We start from the raw sequence: 23016 nt of genomic DNA on the forward strand, positions 1-23016 counted from the left end.
CTGGGCTGTTTAGAGGCTCCCTCCACCATTAATTGGTCCAAACTGGGCTGGTTAGAGGCTCCCTCCACCATGAATTGGTCCAAACTGGGTTTTTTAGAGGCTCCCTCCACCATGAATTTGCCCAAACTGGGCTGTTTAGAGGCTCCCTCCACCATGAATTGGTCCAAACTGGGCTGTTTAGAGGCTCCCTCCACCATGAATTTGCCCAAACTGGGCTGTTTAGAGGCTCCCTCCACCATGAATTGGTCCAAACTGGGCTGTTTAGAGGCTCCCTCCACCATTAATTGGTCCAAACTGGGCTGGTTAGAGGCTCCCTCCACCATGAATTTCCCAAAACTTGGCTGTTTAGAGGCTCCCTCCACCATTAATTGGTCCAAACTGGGCTGGTTAGAGGCTCCCTCCACCATGAATTTGCCCAAACTGGGCTGTTTAGAGGCTCCCTCCACCATGAATTTGCCCAAACTGGGCTGGTTAGAGGCTCCCTCCACCATGAATTGGTCCAAACTGGGGTTTTTAGAGGCTCCCTCCACCATGAATTTGCCCAAACTGGGCTGTTTAGAGGCTCCCTCCACCATGAATTGGTCCAAACTGGGCTGTTTAGAGGCTCCCTCCACCATTAATTGGTCCAAACTGGGCTGGTTAGAGGCTCCCTCCACCATGAATTTCCCAAAACTTGGCTGTTTAGAGGCTCCCTCCACCATTAATTGGTCCAAACTGGGCTGGTTAGAGGCTCCCTCCACCATGAATTGGTCCAAACTGGGGTTTTTAGAGGCTCCCTCCACCATGAATTGGTCCAAACTTGGCTGTTTAGAGGCTCCCTCCACCATGAATTGGTCCAAACTGGGGTGGTTAGAGGCTCCCTCCACCATTAATTGGTCCAAACTGGGCTGGTTAGAGGCTCCCTCCACCATTAATTGGTCCAAACTGGGCTGGTTAGAGGCTCCCTCCACCATTAATTGGTCCAAACTGGGCTGGTTAGAGGCTCCCTCCACCATGAATTTGCCCAAACTGGGCTGTTTAGAGGCTCCCTCCACCATGAATTGGTCCAAACTGGGTTTTTTAGAGGCTCCCTCCACCATGAATTGGTCCAAACTGGGCTGTTTAGAGGCTCCCTCCACCATGAATTTGCCCAAACTGGGCTGTTTAGCGGCTCCCTCCACCATTAATTGGTCCAAACTGGGCTGGTTAGAGGCTCCCTCCACCATGAATTTGCCCAAACTGGGCTGTTTAGAGGCTCCCTCCACCATGAATTTGCCCAAACTGGGCTGGTTAGAGGCTCCCTCCACCATGAATTGGTCCAAACTGGGGTTTTTAGAGGCTCCCTCCACCATGAATTGGTCCAAACTTGGCTGTTTAGAGGCTCCCTCCACCATGAATTGGTCCAAACTGGGGTGGTTAGAGGCTCCCTCCACCATTAATTGGTCCAAACTGGGCTGGTTAGAGGCTCCCTCCACCATTAATTGGTCCAAACTGGGCTGGTTAGAGGCTCCCTCCACCATTAATTGGTCCAAACTGGGCTGGTTAGAGGCTCCCTCCACCATGAATTGGTCCAAACTGGGGTTTTTAGAGGCTCCCTCCACCATGAATTGGTCCAAACTTGGCTGTTTAGAGGCTCCCTCCACCATTAATTGGTCCAAACTGGGCTGGTTAGAGGCTCCCTCCACCATGAATTGGTCCAAACTGGGTTTTTTAGAGGCTCCCTCCACCATGAATTGGTCCAAACTGGGGTTTTTAGAGGCTCCCTCCACCATGAATTGGTCCAAACTGGGCTGTTTAGCGGCTCCCTCCACCATTAATTGGTCCAAACTGGGCTGGTTAGAGGCTCCCTCCACCATGAATTTGCCCAAACTGGGCTGTTTAGAGGCTCCCTCCACCATGAATTTGCCCAAACTGGGCTGGTTAGAGGCTCCCTCCACCATGAATTGGTCCAAACTGGGGTTTTTAGAGGCTCCCTCCACCATGAATTGGTCCAAACTTGGCTGGTTAGAGGCTCCCTCCACCATGAATTGGTCCAAACTGGGTTTTTTAGAGGCTCCCTCCACCATGAATTTGCCCAAACTGGGCTGTTTAGAGGCACCCTCCACCATGAATTGGTCCAAACTGGGCTGGTTAGAGGCTCCCTCCACCATGAATTTCCCAAAACTTGGCTGTTTAGAGGCTCCCTCCACCATTAATTGGTCCAAACTGGGCTGGTTAGAGGCTCCCTCCACCATGAATTTGCCCAAACTGGGCTGTTTAGAGGCTCCCTCCACCATGAATTGGTCCAAATTGGGTTTTTTAGAGGCTCCCTCCACCATGAATTGGTCCAAACTGGGCTGTTTAGAGGCTCCCTCCACCATGAATTTGCCCAAACTGGGCTGTTTAGCGGCTCCCTCCACCATTAATTGGTCCAAACTGGGCTGGTTAGAGGCTCCCTCCACCATGAATTTGCCCAAACTGGGCTGGTTAGAGGCTCCCTCCACCATGAATTGGTCCAAACTGGGGTTTTTAGAGGCTCCCTCCACCATGAATTGGTCCAAACTTGGCTGTTTAGAGGCTCCCTCCACCATGAATTGGTCCAAACTGGGGTGGTTAGAGGCTCCCTCCACCATTAATTGGTCCAAACTGGGCTGGTTAGAGGCTCCCTCCACCATTAATTGGTCCAAACTGGGCTGGTTAGAGGCTCCCTCCACCATTAATTGGTCCAAACTGGGCTGTTTAGAGGCTCCCTCCACCATTAATTGGTCCAAACTGGGCTGGTTAGAGGCTCCCTCCACCATGAATTTGCCCAAACTGGGCTGGTTAGAGGCTCCCTCCACCATGAATTGGTCCAAACTGGGTTTTTTAGAGGCTCCCTCCACCATGAATTTGCCCAAACTGGGCTGGTTAGAGGCTCCCTCCACCATGAATTTGCCCAAACTGGGCTGGTTAGAGGCTCCCTCCACCATGAATTGGTCCAAACTGGGTTTTTTAGAGGCTCCCTCCACCATGAATTTGCCCACACTGGGCTGGTTAGAGGCTCCCTCCACCATGAATTGGTCCAAACTGGGGTTTTTAGAGGCTCCCTCCACCATGAATTTGCCCAAACTGGGGTGTTTAGAGGCTCCCTCCACCATGAATTTGCCCAAACTCTGCTGGTTAGAGGCTCAATCCACCCTGATTTTCAAAACAAATGTTGGTGCCAACCTCAACTTACTACAAGGGCCAAATTCACTGCTGGTGACAAGCTCTCCTCACTGCAAGTGCCAAATACACATGTTTCAAGGTGTTTTCCTACTGTCAGAGATGTGGTATTGAGTGTGTAAAGTGTGTAGTTGTTAGGCTGTGATGTTGGGGTAATAGAGGGTCTTTGGTGTGTTAGATGCCCCCAGACATGCTTCCCCTGCTGTCCCAGTGTCATTCCAGAGGTGTTGGCATCATTTCCTGGGGTGTCATAGTGGACTTGGTGACCCTCCAGACACGGATTTGGGTTTCCCCCTTAACGAGTATCTGTTCCCCATAGACTATAATGGGGTTCGAAACCCATTCGAACAGACGAACATTGAGCGGCTGTTCGAATCGAATTTCGAACCTCGAACATTTTAGTGTTCGCTCATCTCTAGTAAGGACATTAAGAGGTGTGGCACTGGGCTATGCATCAGTGCTTTGCTAGAAGAAGAGCTAATACACCTGAAGATAGTAGTATGGAGAGGGGCCTCTTTGACCCCTATAGTTTTTTCTGGATTTGGCTGGATGGTGCACAGCATCCTTAGTAATACCCAGTGTAGCTGCACCATTAAAGTGGCCATGGGAAACCTGTGATCCAAGTGCTAGAGCAAGTTATAGCTCCATATTCTTTTATTACACAGGTCCATACAAAAGCAGATGGAACGTCTCAGTCTGTCATTGTACAATGTGCACAGAGTAGTTTGAGAAACAGGTGGTACACTACTATAAATCTTTAATTTTTTTTTTTCTAGCTTGGTGACTAATCCTGCTGTATTATTTATGACACACAGTATTTTGATTCAGACATGGACTTGTTTCTGAGTTTTGCCTGTTTCTGGATTCAAATAAGTGGATCTAGAATGACCTATATTAATTTTATTAAAATATGCAATTTACCAGCTCGTGATCACGGCTCTGGAATCAGTCGCAGAGTCAAGTCAGAAAAATGTTAGACTCCGGCTTCAAAACGAAATGATTATTTTAAATTATTTTATGTGGTTATTATTTATTTATTTATTTATTTATTTTTAATGTAGACTGTGAGCTCCATATAGGGCTCACAATGTACATTTTTCCCTTTCAGTATGTCTTTGGAGTGTGGGAGGAAATCCACGCAAACACTGGGAGAACATACAAACTCCTTGCAGATGTTGTTCCTGGCAGGATTTGAACCCAGGGCTCCAGTACTGCAAGGCTGCAGTGCTAAACACTAAGTCACTGTGTTGCTCCATTTTATGTGGTTATTGAAGGGGGGTTCCGGACAAAAATTATTAAAAAAAAAAGCGTATGCAATGCAGTCTGGTTGTTGTAGGCTCTCGCACCCCCCCCCCCTCTCGAACACCCCTTCCCTGACTCCCTAGCTATTCCACCCACTTCTACCCCTTTCCAACTCATACAGCCAACTCCTGAACCCTGTTATACTCTTTAGCGACTACCAGCATGCAGCAGTCCTGGTTCTGATCTGTAGCCTTCACTTCATCTCTATTGCGCAGGCTCCCAGACTTGTGCAATAGAGGTACAGTGTTTGCTTTAGCGTTAAACCAGGACTCTGGCTCTTTTTTGCATCCATGCGGGCAGAGGAAGGAGGAAGAGGAGCCGTTATCGCAGAAGGAAGCCTAGACAGGAAGAAGATGGGTAAGTATAATGGAGTGAATGGGGAAAGGGGGGGAGTAGTAGTGATGATCCGTTTCCAAAAATTGGGAATAGAGGAGTCCGAGTCTGTGTTTAGCTTACCCATTCCACAGCCCTGCTTGTAATTGTAAGAACTATCTATGTAAGTGGATTAGAACATGGGGTAATCCTCACATATACACCAGGTAGTGCAATGGTGTTGCAGTTTCCCTTCACTCTCTAGAGATACATGACTATTTAATGACATGAGAGCTGTGCCATTGACCTCATATTTCATATCTTTGTTCTTTGCTTAGAAAATTTGTCAACCACATTTCTTTGTAATGTCATGTAAGTGCTGCTATTCTTTGTCTGTGTGTGAGTGAGTTAGGCAAGCAGGATCTCCTCTTTTATATGTACTGTATAAGAGAGACATCACAGCGGCAATCTCTACACACCCTGGAGCTGAGCTCTGGGAAAATTGACAATGTAAGAAAACTAGGATACAAGTTATAGAATAGTCAGATAAAGTGTTAGTTCTCATATATACATAATGGCATATTCTAAAAATTACCCTTAAAATGATAGTGGTGCTTTATAAGTGATATGTCATACACGTCTATAGGTGATATGTCCTACACCTGTCTGTAAAATGAGTCTTCCCGGCCTCTGTCTCCAAATACTTGCTGAAAAGACTATTGGCTTTGGTCTGTCTTTATGACCGGGCTCCCATAAGAGTGAATAGAAGTTACGGATACAATTGTAGCGCACTGTTGTATACTATATATACAACTCTCATTCACTTCTACAGAATAACTCCGAGCCATACTGTTTCCATAAAGCCTGACCACATCTTCTCAGAGGAGTTAGAGGCAGATAGTTAGGTATCGGGGAACAGAGGCTCAGAGATTCAACCCACATCTATCAGACATTTAAGACGTAACCTGTGGATTTGTCATAAATGTCTTTCGTGGGAAGCCTCTTTACATGCCCAGGGATAGAGCCTTGTATATCACTATCACTCCATTTACTGTTTCTTGTGGAAATTTACAGTCATTAAGATAATGATTCCGTTTTTTCTGCTAAACAAGTTTCAGAAATTGGTGCAGGAAATGATTTATATATAACTTGTGGAGCGGTATTTATCATGTTGCCAGGCAACAAGAATCACCTTGGTTATCTGTGCGAGTCATGTGATCGTTCTGATAATTAACAGTGTACAGAGGCAATGATGGATGTAATGCCTAGTGCAGCGGGGGGACAGAGAGGAGGCCAATGTCATCTTTACCACCATTGATTTGTCTTTTCTTGTTTAATTAGGGCATGTAACTTTGTTTATATACCCGCGGCAGCAGGAAGATCATGTACACTACATAACACTGGATACTGAAATCCACAAACTGAACCCTATATCATTATTGGCATTTTTATGTTTGATCATTTTGTTGTTTGTGGGTGTCCCATTGGCTGGCAATCTGTCAGCAGGGATTCTGGTGAATGGGGTGCAGTGGACTTTGTCAGCAGCTGTTTGGGGGATCAGATTGTGAGCTGATGTATCTGATGAGCCATACTGTTAATACTTTGTGCTATTACCAGTATAGTGATGTCACAGAAAACTTTGTACAGTCCCTAGTTTCTTGAATGTTAGGATTTCTGTTCAGCTTTAATTAGGTTTTTGATGCAGTTGTAATAAATAACATGATCAATGCATTATTAATGTGTAATAGCAATAATAGGAAAAGTAGAAAAAAAATCTAGGATGCATGTTAAAGGGAACCTGTCAGCAGTACATTAGTTATAAACCTAATCCCGGTACCTTGTAGAGGTGATTCTACAGTATCCAAATAGGTCTATGTTTTCAGCCTTGGAACCATTTGCATATGAATAAAGCTGTGATGTACATGAAAACGGAGCACCAAAGCTGAATAACATAGGCATATTTGGAAACTGTAGAATTATAACAATTTTACTGCTGACACACTCCCTTTAGGGCCCATGTACACGGAGTAAACACGCTCTCATTTTTGCATAATACACGTGCAAAGAATACACGTATAAAAATCAGACTCCCATTGACTTCAATGATTTTTTTTTTACTCTTTACACGTGTACTCTTTACACGTGTACTCTTTACACGTGTACTCTTTACACGTGTACTCTTTACACGTGTACTCTTTACACGTGTACTCTTTACACATGTATTATGCAAAAATAAGCGCGTGTTTACTCCGTGTGCACGGGCCCTTAAAGTGTTTCAGAGATACACCCTGGATTAACAGGTCTTGCATCCCAGGAGTACCATATTGCCTACAGCTCTAATTGTTGGATAAGATTCCCAGTACTTCTCCCTCTCCCCATCTCTTTCAGGTAGGATCTCTTCACCCCCCACCTCCTATATGCTTGCATTATAGCACTACATTCCCCCCATACCCCTCTCCTGTTGGCTTTAGGTATTAGTTCCCTTTTTACCTCTTTTCATCATGTTTTGACCAAATCCAGATGTTAATAGTCTACCTGTTTTTATATTTCTGTTATTTTACACCTTTGTGTTTTGTATTATTATTGTCCTACTGCTTGGACTGTTTTATGTTAAGGCAATATTTCAATACATACTTTTGAAACTGAAGTATTCCAGAGATAATCACCCTATAACGAGTGATGCAGTAGTCTTTTTTTTTTTTTTTAAATACCTTTCCTGATTTTAGAATAACCTATTCACTTTGGCCCTCATCCCTATTGAAGGAAATGTGACATATTTAATAATGTTGTGTTTACACTCCACAATGTGGAATGATGCGGTTTACTCAATAAAACTACATGTCACACCGTCTACCTCTGAATGGATTAAATGCGTTTAGTTTGGCTCCACTTAAACGTACACTTGAGTATCCCATGGGGAATTTCTCATTCTTTCTAATATTGTTGACTGCAAAAATCGCACCTTCTATAACTCTATTTCTGCTGTCAAAATTACTGAAACCATGACATTAAAGTCATTGCGTGTTGGGTGTGTCAGAAGTGAAACAGTCCATGATGGTTTTTTTTTTTTTTTTTTCATCAAAGCCCTATTATTATTGCTTTACAAGCACATGCTTGACTGAAACGTAGAATTTGCTAGCAATATGTGAATGTGTTAGTATAATTGTTCTGCAATTAGGTTCATACTGGTTTTTTTTTTATCACATATATAATAGTTACTATAGCTTATCCTGTATTTTACACTTTTATATTAAATCTGAATTTCATTATGAGAATATAAAACTGTATTTGGTATATTGTGGGTTTTTATCTGTGCCGTTTTGGTCCATTCTTCTGTTCTACATTATGGACTAAAAATTAAAACTTATCTGATAGAAAGCTGGTGTCAGGGGACTTCTTTGACTAAAGGGGATTTGTATAGTATCCTTTGTTTTCTGGAGTTGTGCTTGCAGGACTTTACTGTCTGTGATATTAGACTGACTCTGCATCAGAAGATCTGCACAGATTCTCCAATGCAGATGTGGCCGTAGCCTTGGGACATTCTTTTGACATCTTTTTAAGGATTAAAGTCTATTGACAAATTTTATACTGTACATCTGGAATTTTTTCCAGCATAAATACCCAACATACACTAAAGTTGTGTGAATATGGTTTATTTTTTGGCAGCATGAAATGAGATAACATTTATTATGCAGTTCAAACCACTATTATTGCAACTGAATGTGTTTTATATACAAGCCCAAATTTCTTTTTGTAAATTTTTCTGAATGTGGTCTTAACAGAAGTCATGGTCTGTGCTACATGTATCAAATGAATGTGATACATGTGAGCGTTGTAGGTGATTTATTGCCCTATAATGTTGAACTCCTTGCCCCAGTTGTGCTGCATCATACTTCTACATGCCTGACATGTTTTTTCCAGAGAGCACACTGACCCATTCATTTTCTATGGGCCCAAGTACACTACCATGTATTCCGCAGATCTGTTTGTGGCCCGAGAGTCTGTGCTGCAAAACTTTGCTAAGTGTTTGTGGCACGCACTTGCCCATAGAAGCCTATGGGAGAGTAAAAACCATGGCTGGAAAACTGATGTATTCTATGAGTAGTCTGTATTTGTGGAACAGTTACTTAGCTACCCACAGGTTTTTTTTTTGTTTTTTTTTCCACTTCATTGTGTCATCCACACAATACTGTCTGTTTTTGCGGACCTTGGGCATTGATGCTGAAGACACCCTGATGACACATGGTCCACAAAAACTGAATACTGAACAACATTTTGCAGACCGGAAAAATAAACACAGTCATCTGCAAGGGGCCTAAAGTATATTTTTATCTGTGATGCTAGGCTCACACCTCATTCACATTTTAGTTCAGGGAGTCCGCTTTGGGTCCCCCAAATGGAAACCTAATACACTTAAAAAAGCAGTTACTCTCAGAAACCTGTGGACTCCATAGACTATAATAGGGTCTCCTGGGTGTCCGCTGAATATCAACCAGAAAAGGGCAGAAAAATGTAGAGAGAAGTCCTGCTTGCAGGACTTTTCTCTGCATTTTTAAAGCTGAAAGGGGAACGCAATCCCCGAGTGGAGACTGAGCACTAGTGTGAACCTAGGCTAAATGGTGGTTTTGTAGTAGTAACTACCAGAATAGAAATCTAAAAGATGCTACCATCAATGTTTCACAATATTATGTTCCAGACTAAAACAAAATAAAATTTTTATTTGCATGTAAATTGTAATAAACACCCATCTTTGGTTCTTTTTAGCATCATTTTATTGCCATCTAAAGCGTTTTAAATATTAATAGTAAATCAGTACGGTGACATGTGGGATCAATTCCTACTGTATGCTTTTATGAAGCAGCAAATGTAGCATCTGCTACCCGACCAGTAACCAGTTTCCATCATGAAAGACCTATTAACAGCACGTAGCTTCAGGCCACGTAGTGGAACATACAGAGTCCATCCTGCAGCATATGGTTTTGCTGTAGACATTGTAATAATTAAGAATCCATTTATGTCATTGCCAAAATTCTAGTCTCGCTCTTCTAAGCATTCTTCATATTTAACAGTTGAAGTAACAGCTTGATGGCCCCTTGCCCTGTTTTAGAATTAACTTCTGACTTTACATCATGCAGTAGCAAGTGTTTAGGTTTTATGTATATTAAGTATAGACATTCATTTGTGTTGCACTGGCTCCATATATTCCAAAAGAGATCATTTGTGAATAATAATATTTTACTCTTGTCATGTCCTGCGTAAATCACATACCATATAATAGATCACAACTCAGAATGTAGAAACATCTAAATCTAAATCAGGAAATGACCTACTGCTCTTTTGTGGAAGGCTATAAGCGGAACATGAGATTCCTATATCTGATGACAAACAGTCAGTCATACCAAGCGTCTTTCATCACAGTTTATCTGGCACAAGATAATAATGTTCACATTACAGGGGCTCTTCTATGTATTACTATAAACTGGCGATAAATTAAAAAAAAGAACCCTGTGTATTTGTCAGAACAACTTGATTGTTTTGGCATAAAATAACAATAAATAATAGATAGTATAAGTTGCTGCGCATAGTAATACACATGGTTAAATAATGATTCCAAATATTGAATGTATTAAACATCATTTTACACGTTACATGAAGTAACCTCATATTTTTTGTAATTACCATCCTGCACTACTTTCAGTAAAATTACCAGTACTAAAAGAGGTATTAGGTCTTTGACTTATATGTTGCAACCTAACCAGAAACCTATTCAACATACCTATGTTTTTTTTTTTCTATAGTGGTGGCCAGCTTTCGAGGAACAAATCCGCATGGCTTAACATTAGAGATTGGAGACACTGTTCAAATCCTTGAGAAATGTGAAGGTAAGATATGTTGTAAACAGATCATGCTTGTAAAGTGATGTGTTCTCTCTAGACTAATAGTCTAAAGCTACAGTTTCCCTTTACTGTATATGGACCATTCAGTTATGGAGTGCACGATTGGCAAAGGTTAGAATTTATTAGACACAGAACAGCACTGACATGCACTATGTTGTACTGGACAGCTGGACGTAAATAATGAGAGAGGTAATATCATGTTTATACATGAAGAATATAGTATTTTTGTGCAAGTTCTAGGTATAACCAATGAGTAGCCAACTTTTAGGGTATTTCTTTTTAATTTTACAGAGGTCATACCCTGTATTGTTTTGTGATAAATGCTATGTACCTAGGAAGGATATATTCACAAAAAGTGTCTTAATGGAAGAGCTCTGTAAACTTGCAATTCAGCTTATTGGCTGCAAAGGTTCATGCCACTTAAATGGCAAATAGAGTAAAGATGTGTTGGAACATTTGTCTTCTGCAGGACTACTGTAGTAACAGTCAGGCACAAAATAACTGACTGTGGCACTGGATGACTCCATTGTTCTCCAAGAAGAGAAGTCTGGCTCATTGCTACTGTGTATGCTATTTAAATATCATGGTCCTTTGGAAAAAAAATAAACAAGATGAATCACGTTATAGTCTGTTGTTGTTCCATTAAGACTTTTTTGAGGATTTTTTTTATTTTATTTAAACACCACACAATGGGGAGGTACTAGGGATTCACTATTAATTCCAGTTAAACCTGAAAGTCAGCGAGTAAATTATTATTTTTTTTAAAAAAAATGCAGTTGAAATGAGCAGGTAAATATCAACATTCTTCTTTTCACAGGCTGGTATAGAGGATTTGCCCTGAAGAATCCAAATATCAAGGTATTGTAATTTACCTGTATAGCAGATTATCTTTCTTACCACACAAACGTAGAGCAATAGTACCCAATCCCCAGATAATTATTATATACGTTATAAATAAATATATTTAGGCAGCTTTCATGAACAAAGGTTAAGATATTTTGGATTGACTAAATTATGTCAATTCAACTCAGGTATGATTAAAACAGTAAATAAAGTAAATAAAAGATCTGTTAGCTAACATTAAAGGGGTTGGCCACTTTCAGACCAATATTGACAAACAAATGTACAATAAAAAGATATACAATTTTCCAATATACTTTCTGTATCAATTCCTCACGGTTTTCTAGATCTCGGCTTGTTGTTATTCATTCTGTTACTTCTAGAGGATAAAACTCTGACCATGGTCATGTGATTTACGGTCCATGGTCATGTGATGAGCACACAGGTGTACAGCTGATTACCAGGCAAATGTCTGATTATTGTGCTGGGACTATAATGAGCGGCAGAAAGTATATTGGAAAATTGTATATCTTTTTATTGCACATTTGTTTGTCAATATTGGTCTGAAAGTGGCCAACCCCTTTGATAGAAAATAAGTGAAATTTTAGCCAACAACCTCATGGAAATAGATCATAGTATCCTTTAACATTTTTGTGGTTTATGCTGGACCATTATTGTGTTAGAACCTGAGCCCACAGGAGGAACCTCTGGTACTCTGTGGGCCAATCTCACACTGTAAACCAGAGCCTGCAACAAGGAAGGGTGGACTCAGTTTCTTGGAATACAGGTTGTCACATGGCAGCAGTGGCGTAACTATCAATGGTGGGGCCCCGTGGTGAACTTTTGACATGCTCCCCCTTCTCCGACTGATCCCCACATTTCTGCGCACAGTATTATGCCCCATAGTGGCCCCTGTACACAGCATTATGCCCCATAGTGGCCCCTACACACACTATTATGCTCCATTGTGGACACCCATAAACAATTATTATATTCTGGAGTCTCAGAGTATAATAATCGGAGACCCAGGGGGGATAAAAACATAAAAAAAACACTGTTACTTACATATCCCCAGCTCCGCTGCACTCTCCACCACTGTCGGCCATCTTCAATGACGTCCAGGAGGTCATGTGACTGGGGGGCCTGCGTCGCGACGCATATGGACACAGGTCCCAGTCATGTGACATCAGGGGCGTCATGCAAGTAGGCCCGAAGCCCACCCAAAGAGGTAAGTAACACTGTGTTTTATGTTTCCTTATCTCTCCTGGGCCTCTGACCATTATACTCGGGGGTCCAAAAAGACCCCTGAGTATAATAGTGCTTGTGGGGCCTGCGGCGTCACTTACCGATCCCTGCCAGGAATGGTAAGTAAGTATGGCCCGTTACCGGCTGGAGTAACTCCGGCTGGTAACGGGCTATTAAAAAAAATTAAAAAGCAGCGGTAGCGGTTGTCGCTGGGCCCCCTAATATCCCTTGCCCTGTGGCAGCTGCTACCGCTGCTACTCCAGTAGTTACGCCCCTGCATGGCAGATATAAATGTCAAAAAACAGGTATAATTGCGGACTAAGGACCAGATCAGAAAACCTATGGCAAGCACACAGAATAATAAAATAGCCAGGGTCAGAAATCAGAAGAGTCTGGGAATATTCAAAAGAAACACAGTGGAGTTTCAGTAGTTAATGCCCTGGTCAAGTCCAGGAGGTATCAGAAAAAGCCAAATCAGACAGAGAGGAGTAAGCCAGGAAGACAAGCCAAAATCCGTAAACCAGGAGATGAGCAGATAAACAGGGTAAGGTCCTAGGACTGAGCTCAGAGAACATAGAGATGCAATTCAAGGCAAGCATCCATCAGTGTCAGGTTAAAATATCCTGCCTCACCCTTTGAATGGATGCTGAAGTAGAACCCTGATTGGCATCCATCTCAAGCTTCTGAATGGTTGAGCAGACCCAGTCAGAGTTTGACTGGTAGGCAAAGCAATCTTGAAGCAACAACCAAGTGATAAATGCATATGCCATACATGATCTCCATGAGGTGCCCTGCTCAGAAAGGAACACCACCTGTTGGGTGAAAAAAATATGAACATGGGAATTAAAAGAGGACCTTTCATGTCTTGTAACACAGGGCATGTTGTATCCTACTACAAAGCAGGTCTTGCTCTGAATTCAGCACACTTTCTGCTTTGTTTGTAGCTTCCCCATTGCTGAGACATTGGGGTTTATATTTGGGGCTAAATTTGTCTACCAAGGCTATGTCCTTACAGAACAGTATCATCACTTGGCAGTGGAAAATGTTCACCTGACAGTACTCTTGTATGGTCTTATGAAAAGGACATTCTTCACCACCCAGCAAGGCGCTTGCTGTGTTTTATGGAACGCCTCTCTGACAGTACAGTGATATTGATGGTAGGAACTAATCGCACCAATATCTCAGCAATGGGGGAAGCTACAAACAAAAGGCAGAATGAATTTTGTGAAAGAACTGCTTTCTAATGTTGTATAACATGTCCTGTGTTAGAGGACTTGAAAGGTCTATTTTAATATTACAGACACTGAAGATGTATTTTAGAGTAACTGTAAAATATTATTATTAAACAATACTTGCAGAAATATCACATTTATTAAAAGCAACCCTGGTGTTCAACTTGTATAGATGTGTTTTGATCATTTAAATGAAGCGCTGTTACCTATGCATGCCCAGTAGGATAGAGTACAGCCTAGTGTTTCTTTGAGAGAAAGTTCAGCATGTTCAGCAGCATTTATAACTGTAAAAGGTTGCTCATCTGATAAAGGCTTCGAGCAATGAGAGGAAAAGCAATTAAATAAGCCCCTCGCCTCTTCACTCCTCGCTCTCTGCTGCTCTCCTTATAGTCAGAAACAATGCTAAGAGTGATAGTTTATGATGGAGCAGCATGAGGGTACAGCAGACACTGTACTGTACTTTATTGTGCTTACATAACTTAACAGAGCCTCACTAGAGCTCTCATAACCTGCACAAACATTTATGTTTTGAACCTCAGGGGATTCTGTTTCTAGCAAGTAATTGTTGTATATCTGCAACAGAGTTACTTTACAAAGTTACTCTGAAATGCATATTCTCTCTATTGATATTTACAGTGATGGATAAATCCCTTTAAAGCATACCTTTCATTTCAGGTGATTTTACTCAATAAGGTGCCATGTTTGTGTACACAAAGAGTAAATTATTTTTGGCACTATATGATTTATATTCAACATTATTCAGTGATTATTCTATCTGTAGATTGCAGTTCTCTCTGAGTTGAAAAAAAAAAACTAACTGCCATACACTGCAAACGGTAACTGGAGGAGAATCTGCTCCATAATTAATTTCTCTCTTATTCAGAATCGGCCCCAGGATCATGTAAAACATATATAGAGTACTGACCTGAATTCATGTGAATAAAATACTTGGTCTGTAATGGAAAGTTCTTATTTAACTTCAGTGTTATCATAAACCTCTTCCTTTGCTTCTTTGCCCCCTCAGTTCCTGCTTCTTGCTGTCACTTTCAATATACTTCAGTAGACATTGTGGGGAAGATATCTCGGTAGCAGCAATAGTGCGGACCCAACCAGTCAAAGACAGGAACTCAAAATGTGGTTAAAATAGGTTAATTTAAAAAAAATTGGCAAAATAAATAAACCTTCACATCAGGTACAAAAATAAGCAAAATAAAATACAGCCTTAACTTCAAGCAAAAGGCAAAACCAAACGCCTGCTCGTCTGAGCTCTAACTAAAACAGAATAAGGCTAACTGTATGTATGGCTTACTTCCGGCCACACGATCAAACAAAGCACAGCAAGTCCCAGTCTGGTCTTGCCAAAACTCAGCTCTCCAGGACAGACCCAAGCAACTCCTCTGACTCCCAGGATTTGCTTTGAAGTGCAGGCTCTGCAGTCTTTTATGATCCAGTTACGAGCCTAGGACCCATACCTGGAGCTGAGGGATATTCAAGACCCACCCTGGACCACACATAGGTCAGAAATTTGAGGGACATATACGATGACTCTAGCACTCTGCCTGTCACCTTCTCAGAATATGTATAAATTGATACATGGGAGCTTTAGTCACAAGATTGGTATAGTAGAGATTTTAGAGTTAAATCAGTTGAGCTTGAAAGAAGGTAGAATTAAAACTGTTTGATAAAAGAAAAAGTATTCAATAAGATAACAGTGACTAGGAAAGAATGGGCCCCATGCATAGTATAATACCTCTTTTACTGGTCCCCTTTATTGACCCTCCCAATACAATTTTTTTTTTTTTTTTTACCGAAATACCATATTTATATTATTATGTTTTATTGTTATTACTGAATTAAACTTTTTTTTTTTTTTTTTTCCAAATAAATGACATCTCCTTAGGGTCACTGTATTTTGACATATATATATATATATATATATATATATATATATATATATATATATATTATATATATATATATATATTATATATATATATAATTTTATTTTATTTTTTTACTGTTCACACAACTATGTGAGGGCTCTTTATTTGTGGGGCAAGTTCTATTTTTTTATTGGTGACAATTTTTGGTATATATCATTTTTTCAAATCACTTTTTATTGCTATTTTGGGGGTAAGTGACCAAAACACATTAATTTGCACGTTGCGAAGTATATTTTTATGGCGTTCATTGTACGGCATTAAAGGTGCCTCTATCATTGGGAAAAGTCATTTTTAACGAATCACATCCTTGCATAGGCTTTAGAAAGTCTATTCCACACCTACCTTTAGTATGTAGATTGCCTCAGTGGTTTCTGAATAAGTCCGTTTTTATTCATATGCTAATGAGCTTCCAGCCAGCACAGGAAGTTCCCAGCAGCACTCGACCCTGCTATTATCTCCTAGTCTAATTAGCATATGAATAAAAACAGACTTATTCAGAAGCCACTGAGGCAATCTACATACTAAAGGTAGGTGTGGAATAGCATTTCTAAAGCCTATGCAAGGATGTGATTAGTTAAAAATGACTTTTCCCAGTGGTAGAGCCCCTTTAATAACACTATTGTTTACATTATGCGTTTATTTTTTTTTTAATTTTCAAGGTTTTTTTTTTTAAAGAGGACCTTTCACCACTTTTGGGCACATGCAGTGTTATATACTGCCAGAAAGCCGACAGTGCGCTGAGTTCAGCGCACTGTCGGCTTTCCCGATCCGTGCCCGGTGTAAAGAGCTTACGGTGCCGGTACCGTAGTGCTCTATGGTCAGAAGGGCGTTTCTGACCATTAGCCAGAGACGTCCTTCTGCCTCGTGGCGCCTATCGCGCTGTACTGTGGAGCGGGGAGGAACGCCCCCTACCTCTGCTCACACAGCTCGTCTATAGACGAGTATTATCAGGAGCGGGAGGGGGGAGTTCCTCCCCGCTCCACAGCACAGCGCGATTGGCGCCACGAGCCAGAAGGACGTCTCTGGCTAATGGTCAGAAACGCCCTTCTGACCATAGAGCACTACGGTACCGGCACCGTAAGCTCTTTACACCGGGCACGGATCGGGAAAGCCGACAGTGCGCTGAACTCAGCGCACTGTCGGCTTTCTGGCAGTATATAACACTGCATGTGCCCAAAAGTGGTGAAAGGTCCTCTTTAAGTATACTTTAATAAAGGTACAAAAGGTACAGTATTGTGAAATCTACAGTGCCCAGCATTCGATGTGAACAGCAGCAAACATCAAACAAGTACTTTGTTGGTTTTTATTGCATTCTGCTCTGCGAAACTATAGAGACTGTAGATACTTGTATCAGAATGTATTGCCAGAACAGCAGCGGGCTTCTTCTTTTCACAGCTCTGGCTATAATTATAGCTCTGTAGAAAGGTGATTTTAAAGTCTGTTTTATAATGGCTATAAAGTACAAATGCGGCCCCTATGCATTTTAGTAAAGCACGGTGGTAGAAAACTAACAGCAAATTTGGCTACAGAGTCTGTCTGGGAGTACTTGTTTCTTAACTTATAAATAAAGCAAATGTTGAATTATTTTACAGCAAAAGAACCTCAAAACTACAGTATACTGCCAGTGCTGTTTTAATGTTACGGATATACCTCTGGGGCACTGGTGTCTTTTTGATATAGTGAAATGCACATACCAAGCAACATTAGTCTAGCTATGGATTTTATTGCTTAGGATTTTTTTTTTTTTTATCATTGAGCATGTAAAGCGAATTTTAGTGTTATCTCATATCTTCCCATTTTCCTAAATATCACCTTACAAATTGAAGTCCAAGAATTATATTTCATTATAGGAGTAAATTTATTTTTGGTTGCTGCTTGCAGCAGTTTTCTCTCCACATTTTTCATGTGGAGAGGGGTACAGAATCCCTGTATGGAGTGGCAAACAGAAATGTGAACCAAGCGTCATCCTTCACTCTGGTTGTGAATTGAGCAAACATTACTGTCCTCTAGATATTAAACTCACTGCCACCACCTACCAAGTCCTAGACTTCTAGGCATTCAACACACACACTTAGTAAAGGCTATTGATTCTATAGAGTACCATATATACTTGAGTATAAGCCAAGTTTTTCAGCCCAGTTTTTGTGCTGAAAAAGCCCCCCTCGGCTTATACTCGAGTCAAGCAAAAAAAATAAAATAAAATAAATTATATGTATTTCTTTTTTTTTTTTTTTTTTTTTGGGGGGGGGGGGGGATCTATGACCAGCCACAATAGTAATGTATATAATCTCCCATAAACCTGTGAAAAAAAGAGGCTTTAAAAAAAATAAAGTTCTAAATCACTCCTTTCCCTAGAATACATATAAAAGTAAAAAATAACTGTGAAACATATATAAAATAGGTTTCCCTGTGTCTGAAAGTGCCCGATCTACTGAATATAGGGTATCTGCAGTGCTCCTGTTCCATCGGGAAGGGGTTAATAGGAGCACTGCAGATACCCTATATTCAGCCAGGCTGAATTCCAAATGGGGCGAAAAAAAACCCAGTCCTCAAGCTCAGGGAAGGGGCAGACAGACAACCAAAACACCCCCTCCCCTTTCCCAGCACCAAACAACTACTGCACCCAAAACCTCTGACCATTTTAAATTTTCCAGTAGCTGCTGCATTTCCTCACTCTGCTTATACTCGAGTCAATAAGTTTTCCCAAGTTTTCGTGGTAAAATTAGGGGCCTCGGCTTATATTCGGGTCGGCTTATACTTGATTATATACGGTATGCAAGGATCAAACTTTATGTAACTTTAACGTTACATACAGACTTCGAAAAAAATGGTTAGGCCTCATTCACACGTTCCATGTGTGTATTCACTGACAACTGACGGGTTTAACATACAAAAGGTATGTATGGAATAGCCTTTCTAAAGGCTGTGCAAGTATATGCTTAGTTAAAAATGACTTTTCCCAATGATTAAATCCCTTTAACACTACACCACATCGCCATACAATTAAACAACAGAGAATGGACCTTCCCGTGCCAAAACATTTCTGCCAGGAAGATCATAATATGACCAATATTATGAAAATTTTGATTTTTTTTTTTTTTTTTTTTAAATGTAGATTGTGAGCCCCACATAGAGCTCACAATGTACATTTTTCCCTATCAGTATGTCTTTGGAATATGGGATGGAAATCCATGCAAACACGGGGAGAACATAGAAACTCCTTGCAGATGGTTTTATGCCAATGGCGGGATTTGAACACCAGGACTCCAGCGCTGCAAGGCTGCAGTGCTAACCACTGAGCCACCGTGTGGCCCCATGAAAATTTTGATTTTATGAGGGAATTTTAAATCAAGAAAACAGCGACTGATTTATGAATACAAGTGCATGACCCTATTTAAGACTCTGGATAATGGAATGAATGCATCACATGGTTTCATGTCATTCTATACAAATCACTGAACTAAGACAGCCATAAAGATAAAGAACCTGGGAACTGGGAATTGATTATTTGTTTTTATATGTATATAGTAACAAGCCTCTCTCCCCCCCCCCTCCTGAAATCCTATCCCTGTGTCCAGTTATACATAAATATGCAGCCTGCAGAAAGTGTTTTTAAATATATCTGAAGAAGAAGCCAGGAAGCTTCGAAACATCATATTCTGTCGTCATTATGAGTTAGCCATTAAAAAAGGTATCACCTACTGAAGACTTGCAAGTTTTTTGTTTTTTTATATTACATCTTTTCATACAGACTATAAAATGTAGTACTGTAATCCATGTAATGTACTGTAATCCATGGTCCAGTACATTGAGAATTTATAACACAAAGTTCTTGACTACTCTTACTATTTTGCATATTTGATGCTAGTATAAGTACCTTATATATCTCCTAAACTGACCTATTTTAAGTTACCAGTTTTAGATTACTCCAGTTAGACTAATCTGAAAAGGAACCTGTCATCGTGAAAATGCAGTATAATCTGCAGGCATCATGTCACAGAGCAGGACGAGCTGAGCAGATTGATTTATAAATTTATGGCAAAAGATTCCTTATAACTTGTCATTTATTTATTTAGTGCTGTGCTCTATGTTTAGGATCACCCCTTGGACTCATTTACTTCTCCTATCAATACCTGACAGCTTCCCCTATATGACGCATGGCTATTTCTGTATGGACAGTCGTTGTCAGGGTCACTGAATTTGCTGTTTCTAAGCATAAAAAGAGAGAGAAATGACAGGTTATTCCGAAGCTTTCCCCACAAAACTAAATATCAACCTACTTAACTCCATCTGCAGATTATATAGCATTTTCATGTTCGTCTATAAGGCCATGGCCTGACGTGACATAAATTCATTAGTTCAGCTGCAGCAGAAACGCTGTGGAAAAAAACAGCGTTTTACAGTCACTGCAAAGTGATTGGAATTGTAAGGAATCCCATTCAAACGTTGTGAAAAAATATGCGCAGTCTGCTGCATCAGGACAGGAGAACCAGAGCTTATCCTTGCTGTAGAGGATAACCTCATAACTTGGTACAACCCTTTAAATTCCCATTGTGGTGCTGCTGCAGGGAAAGTGAATACCTATTGCAGTTTTCTTTTTGCTAGATTTACACCTGCATTCAGGTTTCTGTTCATGGGGTCCACTTGGGACGGTGCAATGCTTATTTTTAGAAGAACGATTTAACAAAAAGAGGTTATGAAAAGTAAATTTCATTTAGATGATACTGAATTCATGAGAAAAATATAAGCCTGCTATTTTAATTGTGTCTTATTAATATACATACAGATTTTGTAGTGGGGTATATTTAGTAATCCTGACAAATTTTAGGCAGTGCAAACTTGTATTAGACATACATTCCTATAATATGCCAGATATACCACATTGACTGCTGCTGGTTGATAAAGCTGATGCTTCTTTAGACTGTCTAGCCTGAGTTTATACCAACTAATGGGTGTGTAAGCTTTGCTACCTTTTAGGCACTTCACGCTTTGTTGTTAAGCCTTGGCCACTTGTCAGACAAGGTCCAAAAAGGTGCCTAAAACGGATAAGCAATGTGGTGCACAGCATGTAGGCAAACTAAGCTTAGTAAATCTCCTCATATGTATTTTATGGGAAGTCAAGACCTATAAGTACCTGGGCATGATCCTCAATAACAAACTCGGCTGGGCTGATCACCTGGCGGTGCTGCACAGAAAGGGTCACAGCAGGCCATACCTGCTTAGGAGGCTGAGGGCCTTTGGAGTCCATAGGCCACTTCTCAGGGCCTTTTTCAGCTCTGTGGTTGCTTCAGCCATCTTTTTTGGTGTGGCCTGCTGGGGGAGCAGTATATCATCCAGGGACAGAAATGGACTTGATAGGCTGATCAGGAGGGCCAGCTCTGTCCTGGGGATCCCCCTGGACCCAATTCAGGCTGTGGGTGACAGAAAGATACTGTCCGTGGTGAGCTCCATGCTGGAGAATAAATCCCACCCCATGTATATGACCTTGGCAGCACTGTAAGTGACAGACTGCTTCACCCCAAGTGAGAGAAGGAGCACTATCGCAAGTCCTTCCTTCCAACCGTGATCAGGGTACATAATCTACATCAGACCAAGCCAAATGACTGAAATCTTCTTTTTTTTTCTTCCTTAGCTGCTATGGATTCCTAGTATTTTTTTTCTCTCAGCTTATGTGTGTTTACTTCTGTAATATATTACTTGTTATTATCCTGTATCTGTATGGTAACATGATGCTGTAACACACTGAAATTTCCCCACGGTGTAAATTTTCTTATCTCTTTATATGCCATCCATGTTCAGGGAGCCTTTATTGTTTACTGATTGTATCAATGAAGATATCACTATAAACATTTTTTTATTTTTTTATTCTGTTCCAGGGTATTTTTCCTTTAAGCTACGTACACCTAAAGAACGCTTCTGTGAAAAACAAAGGGTAGGTATTTAGCTGCAGATAAGGTCTTACATACGTCTTGGACTAAATTTGTTTTCTTAGAATTATTGAAACATTGTGGAAGTCTTAACTTGTAGATATTGTGGTTAGTGAAGAATGTTTTTGTCTTCCTTCCATCCAAATGGAACAAATATGAATCACACCTGCCCCCGCATTACTCCAACCTCTGTACTCTTACTCAGTTTTGTTTTGTACTGCTAAAAAAAAAACTATTATGCTTTGGCCATTATCACCGACTGAGGAAAAATTGCAAGTTGGTTTAAAGGGCAAGAAAACCCAAATTTTTCAAAACATTAATCATCAGGTTGCCCAATTTCACATATTTTTGCCCTGCGTTATCACTAGCATTGACATATAATGCTGTATCTTCTCCATCTATACTGCTATGAGGAGCCATTATATCTGACTTTTTTTTAATTAAAGGGTAAGACACATTCCTGGTTACTTTGTGGGTTTTGTGTACTTGCTGAGCTGTTTGAAAATTTAATGTGTTTACTCGACAGGTAGAAAAAAACAGCATGTCATCACTGTACACATTCTTCTCTTAGGGAAAATGGATTGTGTATAAAAAAAAAATTAAAAATCTGAATTATGTTTTATTATTTTGGATAGGTCTATGATGGATAATGACTGGTCACTTTATTAAAGACACCTGTTATTTCAAAATTGTAGCATAATAATATGGAAGCTAGACATGTGAGCCTAGGGTGCAGCACACTATCAAGTGAGCATGTTTTTTAGTTTGAAGTTTCAGGGTTAATCCACATTAGAATGAGAAAAATCAGATGTTAAAATAAGTAACGCATGAAGCATGGTGCTAGACCAGACTGGAGCCAGTATTCAAAAACTATTATTTTGTTGGTGGTTAGAGAGTATGGCAAGAATGGTATTCATCTGTGTGATCAAATGAATCCATATTTCTGTTACGCCATATTGGGTTGGGTCAGGATATGGCTTGAAAAGCATGAATTGGTCAACAATTCAGGCTGGTAGATGAGGATTGGTGATTGATGGACTGATTTGATGGTGCACCTTGGGTCACACAACAACAATTTCAATGTATTTCTATGGTGTTGCATTGCAGCATGCATTTTCACGCATGCATTTTACATCAGTTGTAAAAAATCCCAACT

At 40.6% G+C, this 23016-nt stretch overlaps 1 protein-coding gene across 2 annotated transcripts in view; it reads left to right on the plus strand.

Annotated features, from left to right (window-relative positions):
• DOCK4 (dedicator of cytokinesis 4) overlaps positions 1-23016 on the plus strand; it is a 259057-nt gene that overhangs the window by 65106 nt on the left and 170935 nt on the right. For both annotated transcript variants that reach the window (XM_075274203.1, XM_075274204.1), the window contains exons 2-4: positions 10575-10658; positions 11491-11531; positions 21810-21865. In XM_075274203.1, the coding sequence (XP_075130304.1) occupies positions 10575-10658; positions 11491-11531; positions 21810-21865 (181 nt within the window). The remainder of the gene's footprint in view (positions 1-10574; positions 10659-11490; positions 11532-21809; positions 21866-23016) is intronic.

Source organism: Leptodactylus fuscus, chromosome 5, assembly GCF_031893055.1.
Source record: "Leptodactylus fuscus isolate aLepFus1 chromosome 5, aLepFus1.hap2, whole genome shotgun sequence".
Lineage (NCBI taxonomy): Eukaryota > Metazoa > Chordata > Amphibia > Anura > Leptodactylidae > Leptodactylus > Leptodactylus fuscus.